Genomic DNA, 18,232 nt, shown 5'->3' on the forward strand with positions numbered 1-18,232 from the left:
TCATCCTTGTCCTTAAGTGTGAAATTGTAACTTAATAAGTGAGTTGAATTTAAATAATGACTTAAACAGTTAATTCATAATGAATTGCTCTCGTATAAAAACTTACAAATGTAAAAAAAAGCTTTCGAATTACATCATTAGAATCAATTTTATCCTTCTATTATCCATTTAATTATAAATTAACTTATAATTGATAAATAACTCAGCATATCACGGCTGGTGCAGAACACTCTACAAAATAATTTAGCCCTTCCCATTAATAGTCATTAGAGAAATCTCAATATGGTATAAACAATATAGTAAATATCTATCTACATTGTACTATATATCTATTTTTTCATCTTAATAATTAATCTCTCCTTCACACTAAAATATTATTTTAGTTTTATTAATATATTTAAAATATTATATTTATATAAACTTTTATATATTCATAATTTAAAATTATATAAATTTTAAAATTTCTTTTCATGTTATTTTTATATCTTGATTTATAAATTAGTGCAATTTAATATGTTGAACTTTTTGGTCCAAAGTCTGGATAAAAATATTAGGTTTTATAAATTGTATTAATCAAAAACTTAAATTCATTTAAAATATAGGTCAGATTTAAGCAAAATTTGATGTCTATATTTTGAGCTCGGGTTAAACTTAAGCAAGAAAGGAACATACTAATAGCATACATGAGTTCAGATCATTTCAGTTGTCATTTTGGTTTGGCACTCAGGTTTGATTTGTTTGTATAACATATCAAAATTGATAACGTATCTCATGCAAGTATGTACAACATGTTACCGGGTTTGGGTTTGATATCCTGCAATGGATTAGATATCTCATGCATGTCTCTGATATATTTGTATCTCAAATTGAGATGAAATCCTAGATGGTATTTATCCCTGATGAGTGCTCTCGTTTCGTGGTAAGAAGAAACCAACATTTTACTCATTTCAATGCCATTCTTATCTGTTTCGCACGATGTATTTTTAACCATGTCATGCATATTTTATGGGGACTAGGTTCTATTAGGGAAGATATCAACCGGAGCTCAGAACGACTTAGAGAAAGTAACTAAGATGACTTATGCCCAAGTAGCAGTCTATGGTTTCAGTGACAAGGTCGGTCTTCTTTCTTTCCCTCGAATTAACTATGCATTCGAGATGACCATGCCTTATAGCAGCACAACCGCTGCAATCATCGACTCCGAAGTTAGAGAGTGGTTAGGCAAGGCATACGACCGAACAGTGCAGCTGATAGAGGAGCACAAGGAACACGTAGCTCAGATTGCAGAATTGCTTCTAGAGAAAGACATACTTCACCAAGAGGACTTGGTCCGAGTACTTGGTGAACGCCCCTTTAAGTCGAGTGAACCCACTAATTATGATAGGTTTAAGCAAGAAAGCATCCAAGGACACATCAACAGAGAGCAAGACTGGATGATAATGGTTCAACACCCTTGGAACCTTAGGTAGTACCAGCATAGTTCTTGAACATATATTTCTGGTTCTCTAAAATACAAGGTTTTTTTTTTTTTCACATTAATTTGCTCATTTTGCCTCCCTCACTTATACAAACTGAACTCTTAAAACATAATGTCTAATCTGAAAATGGAAGATTTGTACCATTATTATGATGTTTTCATTTTTAGAATTAACTTATTGAATCTTGATATTGAAAAGCACGTTAATGTGTATTTGAAGTTGCTATGTGGCCAAATTTGTTTTGAGAATTTGTAGTTATTATATTAACATTTGTACATGATTAATGCACAATGATTGAATAACTCCAAATAAGCTAAGCAACAATAGAACCATTTAGACATGTCAATTTTGGATATAAACGTAATTAACATAGCATGTTTGATACGTGTAATATATGTTAAAATTAATAATTAACATGGATATAAACTCTAATACGTGCAGTAATTTGGGTTTTATCTAGTTTTTATTTTGGTTTTTTTTTTAAAGTTAAAATTAGTCGTTTTTGTTAAAGGTTTTATCATTTTTTATCGTTAAAAATTAGAGTAACCATTAGATAACTTGACAGTTGCACGTGGTATGTCACTTGTACTTCATGTTGTTGTACAGGGACAAGTTTTAGCCGTAGAAATAGATTAAATTTTTAACAAAAGCAATAATTTAATCTTTGATCTAACGTATAATAACTAACTTGCTCTCTTTTTGAGTAATGGAGGCGAAATGTAATCTGAAAAGGTATAAATGATGAGTTGTGAGGGTGTTGGAGTTGATACTCTAATCGTTATCTAATGCTTAAGTCAATTTTGGGTTCAAAGAAAATAGAACAATTAAGATAATAAGGTGAACATGAATACGAAGATATCACCTCATGTCATTTTATGCTTACCTCATTCTTACCTTTCACATGTCAATCCCTTAGCCTTGAGCTTTGGGATCGAGTTTTCTTCGTCTATTTGATCTATGTAAGGATCTGATCATATCAGCCCTTTGTTTAGCATTAGTCCTTTGTGTCCTTACCATTAGTCCTTTGACCTTAGGAGTGGAATTACAATTTAATAAGTGAGTTGAACTTAAATAACGACTTAAACAGTTAGTTCATAATGCATTGCTCTCGTATAAGTAGAAAGGCTTTCAAATTACACAATAAATTCTTGTGTGCATTATAATTATTTTCTATTTTCGATTATCCCTTTAATTATAAATTAACTTATAATCAATAAATAACTTAATATATCACAGCTAGTGCATAAGAATCTAAAATGATATAGTTAAAGTATTGACATGTGACACAATGGTAGGTTGCTGAAAACTTTATTGCTTTAAATCCAAGCTTTAACCAAGAGGGTGGAAAGTGTGTTCATATGCATTGATTGTCATCTTTGGACATTTATACTTTAGATAGAACTCCCAAATAATAATACACATACATTTCATGAAGGGTATATGATAATTGGATGGTTTTCTTGCATTTGTGGGCTTACAAGAACTGAAGAAGTAGACAAAATTTCTTTTTAATGTTGCTTGACAGCATGGAAAAGACTTGATATAGAAAGAGAGCTTTACAACTAATTCCTAAAAGGACCAAAACACATTATTCAATTGTCTCCTTTGTTGGAAAAGCAAATGCTAAATCTTACCATGCTCTCCAGCAGGACTAATAATTCAATCCATCTCCAATCATTTGTAGCCGATGAGTCGTCTAGTTGCGTTTGTTGTCCGGGTTTTACAAAGTTAATTATACGGTTATGAAAATGTTTTTGTCTTTTTATATTTTATGCGAAATCAATAAAAAACTACAAATGATGAGATCTGAACCTAAAACATTATGATTTACAGACTTTTAATTTTACCAATTCAACTAAAGCTTCATTTGAATTTTACATAAACTATTTATAAAGATAGGTTTTTAATTATGTAATGGGAAAAATTTTGAGGTTTTAAATTCAAACTCTACTAATTATTTAATTAATTATTGAGTTTAATTATTCAATTTAGTGCTGACTAATTATGATATATATACTTATTGTGATTGGAATTTTTTTTTTAGCGCAACGGGAATCGAAAGCACAGACATGTTATCAATCCTAATTGGTGAAGGACTAAAGAGAGAACTGTATGGAAAATCTAGGCACCAATCGAAGAATTCTTCATCATTCCTGCCAACATGTGAGCGGCATAGTTCGCCTCCCTTAATATCTACTCAAAATCTTCTCTCCACTCATGACTGCATAATTGCTGAATTCTTAAAACCAAATCTCTATATAATTACCAATGGATACCTTTAATAGTTGCATGCAATCACCCCCAAACACTACTGTCTTTTTTTTTTTTAATTAGTTTTGTTGTTTAGTTTAGTTTAGTTTAGTTCTTTAAGCAACCTATCCTTTAAATTAAACGTACTTGCCTTAATGACGATTGGTGGATCAAATTTAGTAAGGTTGTCTCTTTTTGGAACTGTGCTGTGTTCTTAATAGTTTATTTTACTTAAGGACTTAACATTTCTTTTTAATAAACAAAGACAAGTTGAGTACTAAATTAAAAAAAAAAAAGTTTTCACCTCAAAAAGACAAAAACTCCACACAGATTTGTACAATACAGTGCACATACAATATAAATTTGTTTTACAACTCATCTCAACCCAAAAAGGGTGACAAAGATTTCAAGTTTCTTTGCATTTGGGGTAAGAGAACTTTGGAAATATTTATAATTGTATAGATCTAATTAAGAATTTGATTCTTCAATTTTAATTTGTTGTAATTCGATCTTCGTATTTTAATTCATATGTTTATCAATAGTTGTTGATAGTATCTGAATTTTTTTGACACAATATCTAAAAATATTTATACTCCTCCATAATCTAACGTACTCGAACTCATATCCTCCTGTATAACAATATTGATACTATTTGAGCTAAGAATCAATCCGCACAATTATGTTGTTTTTTATGCCATAATAATTATATTTAAGGTATGAACAAATGAAGGTCGGTGAATTGAGCTACCGTCCAACATTAGATGGTTTTTGCCTATTTATTTATTTTCATTTTAACCCTCGTGGCAAAAGGCAATCATACAAAAACAAGAGTACATCAAAATCAAAGGTTGCAAGATATTTTCTCTTTAAATATAAAGGGTTTGGGGTCATAAAGTCAGAAGGTTCAGAAAGAAGCAGCCAAATAATGCACCACTCAACTCATTTGCTTGCTGTCATCCAATTTTGCATATAATTATATATAACCCCATATTTCACATCACCCCCCACCCTCATGAGATTTAGCATCTTCTCTTCTTTTATTATCATTATATGGTTTGGATTTTAAGGTTTTGGATTTGAATTTTGTGGATAAAAAGGAATATTGAAAAATATTTATTTTATTTAGACGTTTAATTTAGTGTAATTCTAGATTTAATTTAGATTTAATGTAATTATTGGATATTAAAATATTTTAAAAATCAATTGGAAATTGTTCAATTCTAATTCAAATCTAGAAATTCTAAGCTTGATCTAACTTAAATTTATCATAAAATTCAACATACTGAATTTATTAAACCTAAACATAAAAATAACTCGTACTCAAAATGATTTGAATTTGAAATAGTTTGAATAAGTAACCAAAAATAAACTAACCCGAAATAATCTAAAGCGATTAGATTTCAAATTGACCCAACCCAAACTATCTTAATACAAGTCCGGTTAATATATCTATTTTTTTTTAACAATCTCATTATAAGTTCTGATCATATCTGCTTTTTTTGACACAATGCCTAGAACTACTCATAGTCCGTCCCCAACTCATAAATAAAAGAATAATGAATTTCAGTACACTTAAACCCACTCAATCAATAATATTTATTGTGAATATTAAATTCATATGATTGCTCAAAATATTTGTGTCAACCTATTTGATTAGTTGTGAAAAGATATTTTTGATCCATTGGAATTATTGTCATATCTATTGTTGACTAATTTAAATGCTAAGTGAAAATAAAATATTCTGAGAAAAGGAAAATGGCAATCATCTAAAGAGCTTTACATCATTTACTTTAATTAATAATTATAGTAAATATTTATATATTATGATCTCTCCATTGCTGTACTTTTCTCAATCAAACCAAACCTTACCTAATGGGAGCTAAAAGCTAAGAGCCCTTAATAATAAAAACCCCATTTGTTTATAATATACTAATAAATTTTTAAAAAATTCAATTAAGTCATCTTCATGGTCATCCTTTTTACGTTTTGGTTGAAATAATTGAGGGAGAAAAGAGTTGGAATTTGGCTGGTGTTTTTGTCAATTACGTAACTATCTTTTTCTATATGGATCTAAAGGTTCCAAAGATTAAATTAGGATGGTAAAATTTGATGCGGTTTTGAATGATGAAATTTGAACTCAAAACGTAGATTCAAACAAAAAATGAAGCTAACTCTAAATTGACTTGAATTAAAATAACTTAAAATTGTAAAGCACGAATTAATCCGGTCCACATTGACAAGACCCAAAACCAACCTGATCAAGGATGAGGCCAAGGTCGTGGCCTTTCTTTTTTCATATGGTTAAATCTAATTCGTCTTACGGATTTCATGATAATATATTTTTAATGTGAAAGTAATTTTTTTTAAAATAGAAGTTGATATTTAAACATGTTAATTTTTACCTAAGTTCAAAAACCCAATTTGATCAACTCGATTTGATTATGAAAAGTTGAATACTTAAACCCAGAATTCGAGATGACTCAATCCAGAAATATCCTAATTAAAATTTGACCACAACCCAAAATTGCAAAACACAGATTAACCCAATCCAAATTGATTGGATCTAGAGGTGCTTATGGGCCAGGCCGGACTAGATTTGAGTCAAGTCTAAGCATGATATTAACATACTTCATGTTTGTCCAAGCCCTATCCAACCTGAAATATATGCTTAAAATTTTGCCCAAACCCGCTTATATTTGCAAAAAACTAATCCAAGTCCATTTTAAGCTTGATCATATTATTTTTTTAAAATTTTTTAAAAAATATTTATATTATATTATTTTAATATTTAATAATTTTATACATTTCTTATTTATTGAATTTTTTTATATAATCTTATATTAGAGTACTATTGTATATTTAGTATAGGTTTATTTTTTTAATATTTTCTAAATTACATAATATATACACTACAGGAAAATAGGGCTTTAGCGGCGTTTGGACAAAAAACACCGCAAAGTTTATAAATTAGCGGCGTTTGCAAGAAAATGCCGCAAAAAGTTGATTAATAGCGGCGTTTTTGGTCCAAACGCCGCAAAAAGTAAGAATAACATAATATAAAGTATTATAAACTTAAAAACGGGTTGGACTTGGGCCTTGAATATTCAAGCTCGAGCCTGACTCATATTTTAAACGGGCTTAAATTTTTTATCAAAGCCCATTTTTTGGACCTAATATTTTTATCCAAACACTCACAAATTTCAAACGAATCTTCAGGCCTGAACGAGTAGTCCAATTCATGAACAAGTATAATTGGATCCAAAACTAACCTTATCAAGGGTGTATCCAAGGGGGAGGCAAAGGCCCCACACTCCTTTTGTTCATATGGTAAAATTTCATTTTGATCTCCAGTAAATTTTCTAACTTTCATTCTAGAAAATTACATTTTTATCCTTTAATTAATCTACTGAAATTCATATAAATAGACAAAATAATTTCAATTCGTCTCCCTACACTGCCATCCTCTGCAATAAATTTTAGTGCACACGCTTCTTGGTTTTTAGCCTCTCCTTTTTCTATCTACTTTCTTGTACATTTCCCATTGTTTAAAAATCTTCTCAATTTTATCCTTATTACATTAAACATGGCCAACTTTTATGTCTTTGGTTTTCATTAGGGTTACTAGTCCTTTTCTTTTTTATAGTTAGGGATAGTCCTTTTCACATATATCAATGGAAGCATTTAGCACCACACACACATCTACATTATAACCCCATTCTTTTTTGTTCTTTTTTTTTCAACAAATTCCCATCTAGGGAGCATTTTTAATTCTGTATGTAATCATTTATTTCTTTTCCCAAAGCCAAAATTGTAAAACTTTCTTATTCATAATTTAAGCTAAACTAATTCGTAAATCGAAATATTAGTTCTGTTGAGTATTTTTTTGTGTGTCCCCTCAAATGAGTTAATTCTATGTATTTATATAATACGGTCACTATTCATAGATGTGATATGTTAGGTAAATTACCATGCTTGGTGACATGTACCCTACCTTGAGGTGGGTTCACATACACAAGGTTTGCACCATGTGTAATCGAACCCATACTGCGCATCTCCATCTTCGGTTCGCCCATACGGCGTGCGGGTCAAAACCCGACGGACTAACAAGTCAGTGGGTCAGTAACAGTGAATATCATAACAAGTTGGATATCATAACAGACATTGCTTCATCAAATCATCAAAATCTATCCTAATGAGAGTATATACACAAAACATGAGAATTATGTTCATTTTTATAAGAAAGGTAATGGTCTATCTATATATGTTGATTATTATAAAAGGCTAAAAGACATGATTTTGTTGTCCCTTGTCTTCAATTATATAGAAAATGACAGATAAATACATTTTATTACTAATGACGTCTTGGTTGCTATAGAGAAACTAATGTGAAGCCAAAAAATTGCTCTTCCTTATAGTAATTTGTAAGTTTACAAATTTTTAAAGAGTTTCAAAGTAAATTTATCATTTTCTAGAATCGAAGTGATCTATTATATTTACTTTTTTTTTTAATACAATAACTAAAACTACTCATAACCTCTTCTCAATCCTTAAATAGGAGGATAATATATTTCAGTGCACTCGAACCCATGTCCTCCTACATTGACAATAATGCCGATATCAATCGAGTTAAGACTCAATCGACTAGTCAAACTGAATTAATTAATTACTTTTAAGTAAAGTTATTAATAACTCAAATTATTGTAACTTAAAAAAACACATCAATCTTCAATGATTGATTCATTGTGGAGTAATGTAAAATTTCAGCTGCAATCACATGTCTAGATATTCCTTCCTAATCTACTTTTTTACTCAAAAATCAATTTATAAATCAACACTTGTCATTTCCATATATTTTTTCTTGATTATAATTAAATTTTAATCCTAAAAAATACTTTACAAAAATATAGTTTGATTTATTTTTCTTAAATTCAATAAAATTTAAAATAATAATTAAATAAATCTTAAATGCGTTAAATGTGGGTTTGGATAGACTGTACGTTTATATGTGATTAGTGTAAAAACAACGATGATAGTGAGATTAAATATTATAATAATACTGTACTGTGAAACAAAAAATAAATTAAATGTACTGTACCGTACATCCAAACTGAGAAAAGAAAAAAAAACCTACCTATGTTCACACCTAGTAATTTTTTTCATACCTAAACGAAACACATGACATAATTCTTTTTGCATGGATTTGTGAAAAGCATTACAACCACTTGTTCAATAAAAGATAAATAATAATGAGAGAAAGTACCCCATGTACTTCCCCCTCCATTATTCATAAAATGAAAAAATATGCTTAGATATTTTATAATTAGTCGGTTGAGTCTTGATTGATACGGGTTTTATTGTCAGTGTAGGAGGATGTGAGTTTAAGTATGCTGAAACGCATTATTCTCCTATTTATGGGTTGAGGAGGGGCTATGGGTAGTTCTAAGTATTATGTTGAAAAGAGCGGGGAGGGGCTATGGGTAGTTCTAAGTATTGTATTGAAAAGAGAAAATATGATAAGAACGTATAATAAGATTGTTAAAAACATATTTTATGATCAAATTTAAATTCAAAAAATATTTTGAATATTTATATACATTTGGGTGTAAATTCATGGAATTTGAGTTATCCTTTCAAGTTTTGAATAAATTTACTTTGAATCCCCAAATATAATAAACCACTTTTAAAGAAAAGAAAATCTTTGCAATTATGTTCAAATTCTTTAACTCAATAAAAACTTAATCCGATTTAAATTGAATTTTTATATAACTACGATGGTCTAATTATAACTTAGGTTTGTTAGTTATGTTGAAATTTTAGATTTAATTTTTATATTTTAATTTGATATAATTTATCATTCTATTTTTATAACGTTACAAGTGTTACAATATTAATGGTGTTAAAAGATTCATGAAAATTCATGTAATCACTTTAAGGGTAGTGCTTCATAGTGTTATCTATTTAGATTTACTAATAACATTATTAAAGTCAAGACATTAAATTATGTTAAATTAAAGTGAAGGAATGAAATTTCAAATTTTAGTAAAATATAGGGACTAAAACCATAATTAGACCAAATCTGATTAAAATACATCATCCTCGGTTCAAATCTACCTAATACGGGATAGCAACATTTATTAGGTTTGAGTGAAGACGAGCTTGATAAGTAATGCTACAAGTATGAGTTTTATAGTTGGAAAAAAATGTTATTAAAATGGAGAGAGCAAATTATGTAAAATTAAAGGGGTTAAATTTCTAATTTCAGCATAATACAAGGAGTAAGACTGTGATTAGAAGTACAAGTTTTGTGAATGAAAAAAACATTAATATTAAAGTGGAGGGATCAAATTGTGTCAAATTAAAACAAAGAGAGCAAATTCCAAGTTCTAGCAAATACAAGGACTAAAACCATAATTAGCCCAAATATGATTAAAGTACATCCTTCATACTTCAAACCTACCTAACCCATGGATACCAACATTTATTGGGTTGAACGATAAGGAACTCAATATCTATTAAGTAAGATTTTGAATAAGAACTTTGTAGATGAAGACAATATCGAAAGAGTTTATCTCATCTAAGAGTTAGACTCAAATCGATTTTAAATTTAATCAAAACCTTTGAAACCAGAGTGCCTAACTAAAATACATCGCAAAGAAAGATAGCAAAGAAAGAAGACTTATTTTAGCTTTAACTCTAAATTGGTATTATATGTTTTGTTTTTGTTTTTATTTCTCAAAGCATCTATCAGAACAAATTCAGTAATTAATTATTTACATTCTATAACCTCATTAATTAGTAAATATTGATCACGCGTTTTAAAATTATTTTATACCCAGAACGAGGATGGAACTCCATAACCAGATATTATATGTTGTTTACATTGATAATTGAGAGTTAGCCTACAAATTAAAAAAATGGTATCTTTAATTTTTATATTTATTAAAAAAATGAAAAGAATTACCTGTTTTTTAGGCTAAGCATTGCATCCAATCTTTTGTGCCAAACTGATTACAAGAAGCCAAAGAACAGTTTACAGCTCACCAAATTACATTAAATTTTGCTTCATATTCAGACAAATATAGGGTTTTGTTGTAATAAATTAATAATAAAGAAATGACCTAAGTTTAGACAAATGGAAAAATAGGGACAAAACAGGGAATGTAAAAGTTCATTGATAGTCTTATTCAGACAGCTAACTCGGTTTTACCTTCTTCTTTTTATTTCTTAATTTTGTCTTTAAATGGTTTAATTTTGGTTTTAGTCCTTTTACTATTTTGAAATTTGAGATTTAGTTTCCCTGTTTTAATTTAACATAATTTAGTCATCTTTGGTAAAAGTATAGTTGAGGCCCTTACATTAGAAGTCAGATTGTATTTTTCCTCCTCTACTAAAAAAATGGACAAATTAGTCCCTATACGTTAGATCAAAGAGTAAACTGATCGTTTTGTTAAAAATTCCATTCATTTTTACTGTTGAAAATTGGTCATTGTATGCCAGAATGAGGTGTACGTGGCACACCATGTATAATTATCTGGTTATTTTATCAACCACACCAGTTTTTAACAATAAAAAAGACCAATTTACTTTTTGATCTAATGCATAAGGACTAATTTGCTTTACCTTGTCCCCTCAATGGAAAGTTGGCCTTTTAGTCCCCTCAAAAATTTAAAATTAGAAGTTAATATATGGTAAAACTATACTTTGATCCCCCAAAACAAAAACCAAATCTATTTAGTCCCTTAAAAAAAAAGATGAAATCATAAGTTCATACATGATAAAATTACAATGAAATCATAAGTTCATACATGATAAAATTACACTTTAACCTCTCAAAAATTTATAATTTAATTCCACCTCCTCTCCACTAAATCTTTTTATGGCTTCACCCCTGATAACATTATAAAACTGAAGGATTATATTATACCAAATTGAAATAAAAAGATCAATTCTCAACTTTCAACATAATAAAGGGACTAAAATCAAAATTAAACCTTTAAAGAAAGTTTTCTTTTTCTAGGTGACTGCCTGTGACTTTCTCACTTTCTCATGCACTTTGAACATTACAAGAAAAAGATTCTGTTGTTTTCTTTTTGTTCAACACAAGTTAAATGTGATTACTTTAACAACATAATGGGGAAAAAAATGTCTTTTTTTCTTAATTAAAATTACAAAGGAGCCCACCATTTTTGCCTATAAAAACCCAATTCTAGCTCTGTTCTTCCTCCTCCTTGGCCCTCTGTTCTTCCTATAGAACATTAACAAAATCCTCTGTTTTTCTTTTTTGTTCTTCAAAGACACTTCCTTTTGTTAGCTTTGCCCTGTTTTTTTGTAACTGGTATGGTTTTTATTTTCTCATTACAACCTTAAATTTTCTTGCATTTTTCTTTTCTTTGTCAAAGCTTTTCCTTTTGGGCTTTTATAAAAATATTTTCTTTTTGGTATCATTTCTTTGATGTCTGTTTTCCTATCATATTGAAATGAAAAGTGCCAACTTGACATAATGCATTTTTTTAAGCAAAAAAAGTTCTGATCTTTTCTTTCATGGTGGAAAGAAATTTGGGTTTTTTTTTCAACCACGGGAAATTTCTAGCACGATTCGAACCTAAGTCATATCTAGGATGTTTACCTTAATTATCATACTAACACACAGATTTAAATTTGGGTTTTTTCTTATGTTTAATTTGCACCATCTTTTAATGCTTTTTTTTTTATTAAAATTATCATCATTTTTCCATTCCAACTCCTTAAAAAGTGTACCATTTGAGTTGGTTTTTTTTTTATAATATAAACTCCATAATAACATTTTTGGATTATGATGTTAACTTAATTTCATTGGTGATTTAAGGTCTATTGATCAAAGGGTGAAAAAAAATGGAATATGAGGACATATATGGACTATCTCCAAGGCCTAAATATGATTGCCTTCTCTTTGGTAAGCTAAATGAGAAAAAGAAAAATCAAAGGTTAATTAGTTAATTAATTAATTAATATATGAACTAAAAGGCTTTTAAATGATATAATGAAACCCTTTTTTCTATTGGAATTTGCAGATCTTGATGATACCCTTTATCCCTTGAGCTCTGGTCTTGCTAAAGCATGTGGAAACAACATTAAAGGTAAAGGATTTTTTGCCATTGTGATCTTTGTAATTGTATCATCCAACTTCTTTTTTTTAAACTAAACCCAAATTGTACTCCCGTGGTAAAAAATTGTTCATATGTAGAATCCATCCGGGTTTGAGTCTCCAAAAGGGCAAGTATTAGAACTTTATTTGAACAGCTCCCTTTGAACCTAATCAGAGGCAAAGTAAGAAATTGTATTGGCATATATACCTTTGTAGTTATTAGGAAGACTAAATAGAAAAACTAACAATTTTGGGGTTAAATTATAATTTTACCATTTATTTACTTAAAATTTTATAGAATTTTAAGAGCTAAAAGCACAATTTCTCATTTTAAGGGAGTCAAGGCTCTTACTTGTCCCTCCCTTCACCCCTAGACGTAGTATGTACGTGTGTGCTGTGGATATGTCGCTACCATATGTAGCTATATATTAACCCTTTAATTGTATGATACCAAAAAAAATAACCCAAATTTTTTTTTAATTTTTTTTACAGATTACATGGTTGAAAAGCTGGGGATTGGAAAGGAGAAAATTGTTGAATTGTCCAACTACTTGTATAAGAATTATGGGACAACAATGGCAGGCCTTAGGGTATATTTACTTTTATTTTTTCTTGTTTTCAACATCAAATTTTTTTTTCTCATTAGGTAAAAGCTAAAAATTCAATGGGGGTTACCTCTTTTTTTATTTCTCCTTTGACAGGCTGTTGGTTATGACTTTGACTATGATGATTACCATAGCTATGTCCATGGAGGGCTTCCTTATGAGAACTTAAAAGCAGACCCTCAATTGAGGAGCCTATTATTGACTTTACCTATTAGAAAAATTGTAAGTAATGGGCTATGCCCAATATAAGCAAATATTGACCCTATTTTGATGGAATTGTCCAATTAATATGTATGCTGTTCAATATAGATCTTCACAAATGCTGATAGGGTCCATGCAATTAAAGCTCTTAGTAAACTTGGATTAGAAGACTGTTTTGAAGGGATTATTTGCTTTGAAACCCTCAATCCTACCCATAAGAACACGGTCTCTGATGACGAGGATGACGTCGAGTTCTTGGGATCGGTTTCCGCCACGACTGGTGTTGCTAACAACCCCGAGATTTTCGACATAATCGGTCATTTTGCCGACCCAAAGCCAGGTGCAACATTGCCTAAAACACCCATTGTTTGCAAACCACAAGATAGTGCCATTGAACTTGCTCTCAAGATTGCCAAAATCAATCCTCAAAGAACAGTAAGATTTATGTTATAAATTTACTCTTTTGTGTACTTTATTCTTCGAAGTTGTTACGGCCAACTAACGGGTTCCTCCCGTTTTCAGTTGTTCTTTGACGATAGTGTCCGTAACATCCAAGCCGGAAAACGTGTCGGTCTACACACTGTGTTGGTAAGTCCATGGAAGGTGTTTTGGTGTCTCAATTAACATAAATATTTTTGCTTGGAATGTATATGAATAGCTGATCTGTTTGCAGGTTGGTACTTCCCAAAGACCAAAAGGTGCTGATTACGCATTGGAAAGCATTCATAATATCAAGCAGGCATTACCGGAGCTATGGGAAACTGATGTCAAATCCGATGTTAGTTACGCCGGCCAAGTTGCCGTTGAGACATCGGTGACAGCTTAGATCCTATGTTTATGTTTAGAGGGAAAAAAAAATGTAGTCTACATTCCTTGTCATTGTTCAAAATTCAAATAATGTAGATGTACTGTTATATATAAAATAAGAATCTAATAAAGCGAAAGACAAATTTTCTCCAATGTTCATTAAAAAACAAAGGGATTAACCAATATCAACAATGTCGTACATAACTAATCATGGTAATCCATATCCATTGTAAGGTCTTTCTGTCAATCTAATCATCAAATTTAAGCATTTAATATCAATTCAAGTCTGATACGAAGCATATTTAAAACACGCTGATCAAATCATAAACACGTGTATACTTACTGCATGGACAACTTGAAATTGACATGTTAAACAAAATATCGTGTTAATTATATTTAGAAAAGTTTTTTTTCTTAACGCCTCAAATCTAGCACGTGTTTATAATTTGAGCCACTTATTTTAAAATATTCAATTTCATATTTGAGTTGATATTTGTAATGCCTCAAAACCCGGCCTAAAAGTTTAGATTGAATCTCGGAGGTTATATTGATTACCGAAGTGATTGTAGGGAAATTATACAAAACAAGTTATCTCAAATTTCATTTCAAACATATTTATCTCCTTACAAACCAAGAACATTAAATCTTGTAGATCTTAATCAGAAAAATTACAGTTAAGTTTAATTTATGAACAAAATAAGATTTACGAGAAAAATAAAAAACAGAACTCATACCACAGTTTTTATAAAACCTTACATTTCACAATAGTATATCAAAATGGAAACTAAAAATAAGAACTGTTAATTTATTTTTAACTGTGACTGTTCGTGACCTCTGTATATCGAGTCCAGCGCCAAAATTTAGAAATGTACCTGAAAGGGGAAACACAAAGGGGGTGAGCTATACGAGCTCAGTGTGAGTTCAAGACATGATCAATAACATAATTACAGACCAGAATTTCAGATAACAGTATAACAGTGAAACGTACTTAAGCAAAGCACTTCTCATCACACACAGTGTTACCAAACGTCATTACACCCAAGAACAATCACAAATGATAGGTCAAACAGACAGAATGCAGACAAACAAGCTTACACCCAATCACTTAAACAGATGCTTATGAATGCTGTCAAGCAGTGAAAATCCACCCATCCAGCCAAAACACCTCTCCGTCCCCTGATCACACCCTGATAGAGCTGTCTAAGCTCATCCAACCAAACACACCACATAGGACCTCAAAAGGCCCATCCAACCCTACACACCATGTGTGTGGACTAAGGCACTCAGATAATAATACGTAGCAAAGTTGACGTATCTGCAGTACAGTGCATTGCGGTAAACTGCTGTACAGATAAATTGCAGTAAAACTGCCAGATCAGATCAAAATCAGTCTTCATTCTCTTCGCAACCAACCCAAAAATTTACTTTATGCAAGTGTTTGCATACATACAATCTCACAGAAACAAGGAACACAACAACAAACAATTAGACAGAACAGTTATGCACACTCACCCAGCTAACCGGGTTCAAAATCAAACATCTTACACACAGCAGTCACAATTAACACATAAGCAGAACACATAGCCATAGATGCAAAGACTTAATTACTCTCACTAAAGCCTAGCCAGGAGTCGTAACCCGTACAGACACATTTTCAGGTAAAAACACACACAGAACCAAAATAAGTGACTTAGGGCCACACGGTCGTGTGCTCTGGTCGTGTGGAAATGCCTAAACCAAGTGGGGGGTCAACACGCCCATATGGATGAGGTACACACCCATGTGGATGAGGGACATAGCTGTGTGAACGAACCGTGTAACTCTCTGTCCAATTGTGCTAAAGTAAAGTATAGGGTAAACACGGTCGTGTGAGGGTCTCACACGCCCGTGTGGGATCCTTAAATCCCTAAATTAGCCACACAGCCGTGTGGCCAAGCCAGGTGGCACCAAATCACTAATCCCTAATTCCCAAATATACATGCCCGTGTGCCCAGGGGACACGGCCGTGTGAAAATCGACCATTTTCCCCAAATCATCCACACTGCCGTCTGGCAGGAAATTTTGCCCGAAAACCCTAATTCCTAATTCCACACGGCCGTGTGAATTGGCACACAACTGTGTGGTCACAAAAACACTCGCAAACAGCCTGAAAATCGAGTTTTTCAGTCATTAAATCGACCTCCAATCATAACGTTTCATAACCCAACCATAACGCACTAAATTTCAAGAAAATATAAACAACACGAGCCTCAATTTCTCAATTACTGAAACACACAAAAAGATCGTCGAATTCCACAGCAAATCAACAATTCGCAAATAAATTAAAAGAGGTTCGAATCCCACACCTGATTCGCGATCATAGACGTTCAGACACCAACTTGATGACAAGGAAACGACTCTCCAACATCCACAAGCAATATTGTTTTCAAAGAAAAAAATAAAGAAGAACAAGAAAAGGGAAGAGAAGAACATCCAGAGAGAAGAAAAAAAAATCTCAATAAAAATGACAATAAATAGTTTTATATATTTTAACTTAAAACAAAACTGATACTTAACAAAACAAAACGAAATAAAAATATTTCCCAAAGACTCAAACCTAAAACCTTGAGGTATACTAACACACAACAAACCACTAGACCAACAAGCCCATTTTAACACTTAAACACGTAGCTAAACACAATAGCACACCTTTCTCTCTAACCCTAACCTCAAAACTCAAAATTTCTAATCTCAAAATTTGGGGTGTTACAATATTTAACATTAAAATTAATGATTAAGAAGACAAATAAACCTAACTGATACGATACTTATATCTTAATTATTTAATTGAAATATTTTAAAATTTGAGGATTAATTTAAAATGTGAGCAAAAATTAACACTAGAACTAATAAATTTTCACGACAGATTTTGTGTGTTTGTTGTCTGAATGTTTTTCAAATTCTTGTAGCACCTAACACGTTCTTTGACTAATATTAGATGAACAACTTCTTGTGAATGTTGAGAATGTTAGTTACAATATACCAATTTCTAGAAATTCATAAATAGGGATAATGTGCTTCAGCGTACTCGAATCCATATCTTCTTGTATTTGCAACAATGTCCATACCAATCGAGTTAAAGACTCAATCAACATGGATAAATTCAATTCTTTATAATAATAATAATAATAATATTAAATTTTGGCTCCTTATTGTTTGTCCTCCAAATGGATCAACTTGGAAATTTTTAACCCACATATGCTTGTATTCAATGCTCATCTTCGAGTTTATATTTATAATAACTTAATAAATACTTGAAAACGATATATTGCTTGAATGAAGTAATGAATAGTTCGAATGAAAAATGTTTAGCTTAAGTGAAAGGGTGCATTTATTGGTGATTTTTATATTAAGAGTTATTCTAATTTATCTTTTCTACTAAAAAAATTTATAAATTAGCTTTTATAGGTTAGATCAAGAGGTAAATTGGTCTTTCATGTTAAAATTTTTACATATTTGTACAGTTAAAAACGAGCATGTATGATAAAATAATTAGACAGTAACATATGACATACTACGTATATCACATGCTAATGCACATGAGCGGTTTTTAACAGTAGAATGGATGAAATTTTTAACAAAATGACTCGTTTTCTCTTTAATTTAATGTATGTGAACTAATTTGACATTTTCTTAAAAAAGGGGTCAAAAAAATTATACCCTACATCTGCAAATATGCTATAATTGCAGTCCACCCAACTAGGCAGCTAAGTAAATGTAACTTTGCT

At 30.8% G+C, this 18,232-nt stretch overlaps 2 protein-coding genes across 2 annotated transcripts; both read left to right on the forward strand.

The window, feature by feature from the left end:
• Positions 1–606: 606 nt before the first annotated feature.
• On the forward strand, positions 607–1,690 carry LOC108466320 (ATP-dependent zinc metalloprotease FTSH 3, mitochondrial-like). The gene is made up of 2 exons (XM_017766651.2): positions 607–919; positions 1,017–1,690. Exons 1-2 carry the CDS (start codon positions 884–886, stop codon positions 1,467–1,469), a joined length of 489 nt encoding a protein of 162 aa, XP_017622140.1. The 5' UTR covers positions 607–883; the 3' UTR covers positions 1,470–1,690.
• A 10,218-nt stretch (positions 1,691–11,908) lies between these two features.
• On the forward strand, positions 11,909–14,618 carry LOC108466456 (suppressor of disruption of TFIIS-like). Its single transcript, XM_017766816.2, has 8 exons — positions 11,909–12,063; positions 12,574–12,660; positions 12,779–12,844; positions 13,345–13,442; positions 13,554–13,679; positions 13,767–14,093; positions 14,181–14,246; positions 14,332–14,618. Exons 2-8 carry the CDS (start codon positions 12,600–12,602, stop codon positions 14,482–14,484), a joined length of 897 nt encoding a protein of 298 aa, XP_017622305.1. The 5' UTR covers positions 11,909–12,063; positions 12,574–12,599; the 3' UTR covers positions 14,485–14,618.
• Positions 14,619–18,232: the final 3,614 nt, after the last annotated feature.

This window comes from Gossypium arboreum, chromosome 2 (genome assembly GCF_025698485.1).
Source record: "Gossypium arboreum isolate Shixiya-1 chromosome 2, ASM2569848v2, whole genome shotgun sequence".
NCBI lineage: Eukaryota > Viridiplantae > Streptophyta > Magnoliopsida > Malvales > Malvaceae > Gossypium > Gossypium arboreum.

Excerpts from the sequence above, each read along its gene's own strand:
- LOC108466320 (XM_017766651.2), top strand. The coding sequence starts at position 884 with ATGGTATTTATCCCTGATGAGTGCTCTCGTTTCGTG. Across the intron at positions 920-1,016 it reads ATGAGTGCTCTCGTTTCGTG|GTTCTATTAGGGAAGATATC; the intron begins GTAAGAAGAAAC and ends TATGGGGACTAG.
- LOC108466456 (XM_017766816.2), top strand. The coding sequence starts at position 12,600 with ATGGAATATGAGGACATATATGGACTATCTCCAAGGCCTAAATATGAT. Across the intron at positions 12,845-13,344 it reads ATGTGGAAACAACATTAAAG|ATTACATGGTTGAAAAGCTG; the intron begins GTAAAGGATTTT and ends TTTTTTTTACAG. Across the intron at positions 14,247-14,331 it reads TCGGTCTACACACTGTGTTG|GTTGGTACTTCCCAAAGACC; the intron begins GTAAGTCCATGG and ends ATCTGTTTGCAG.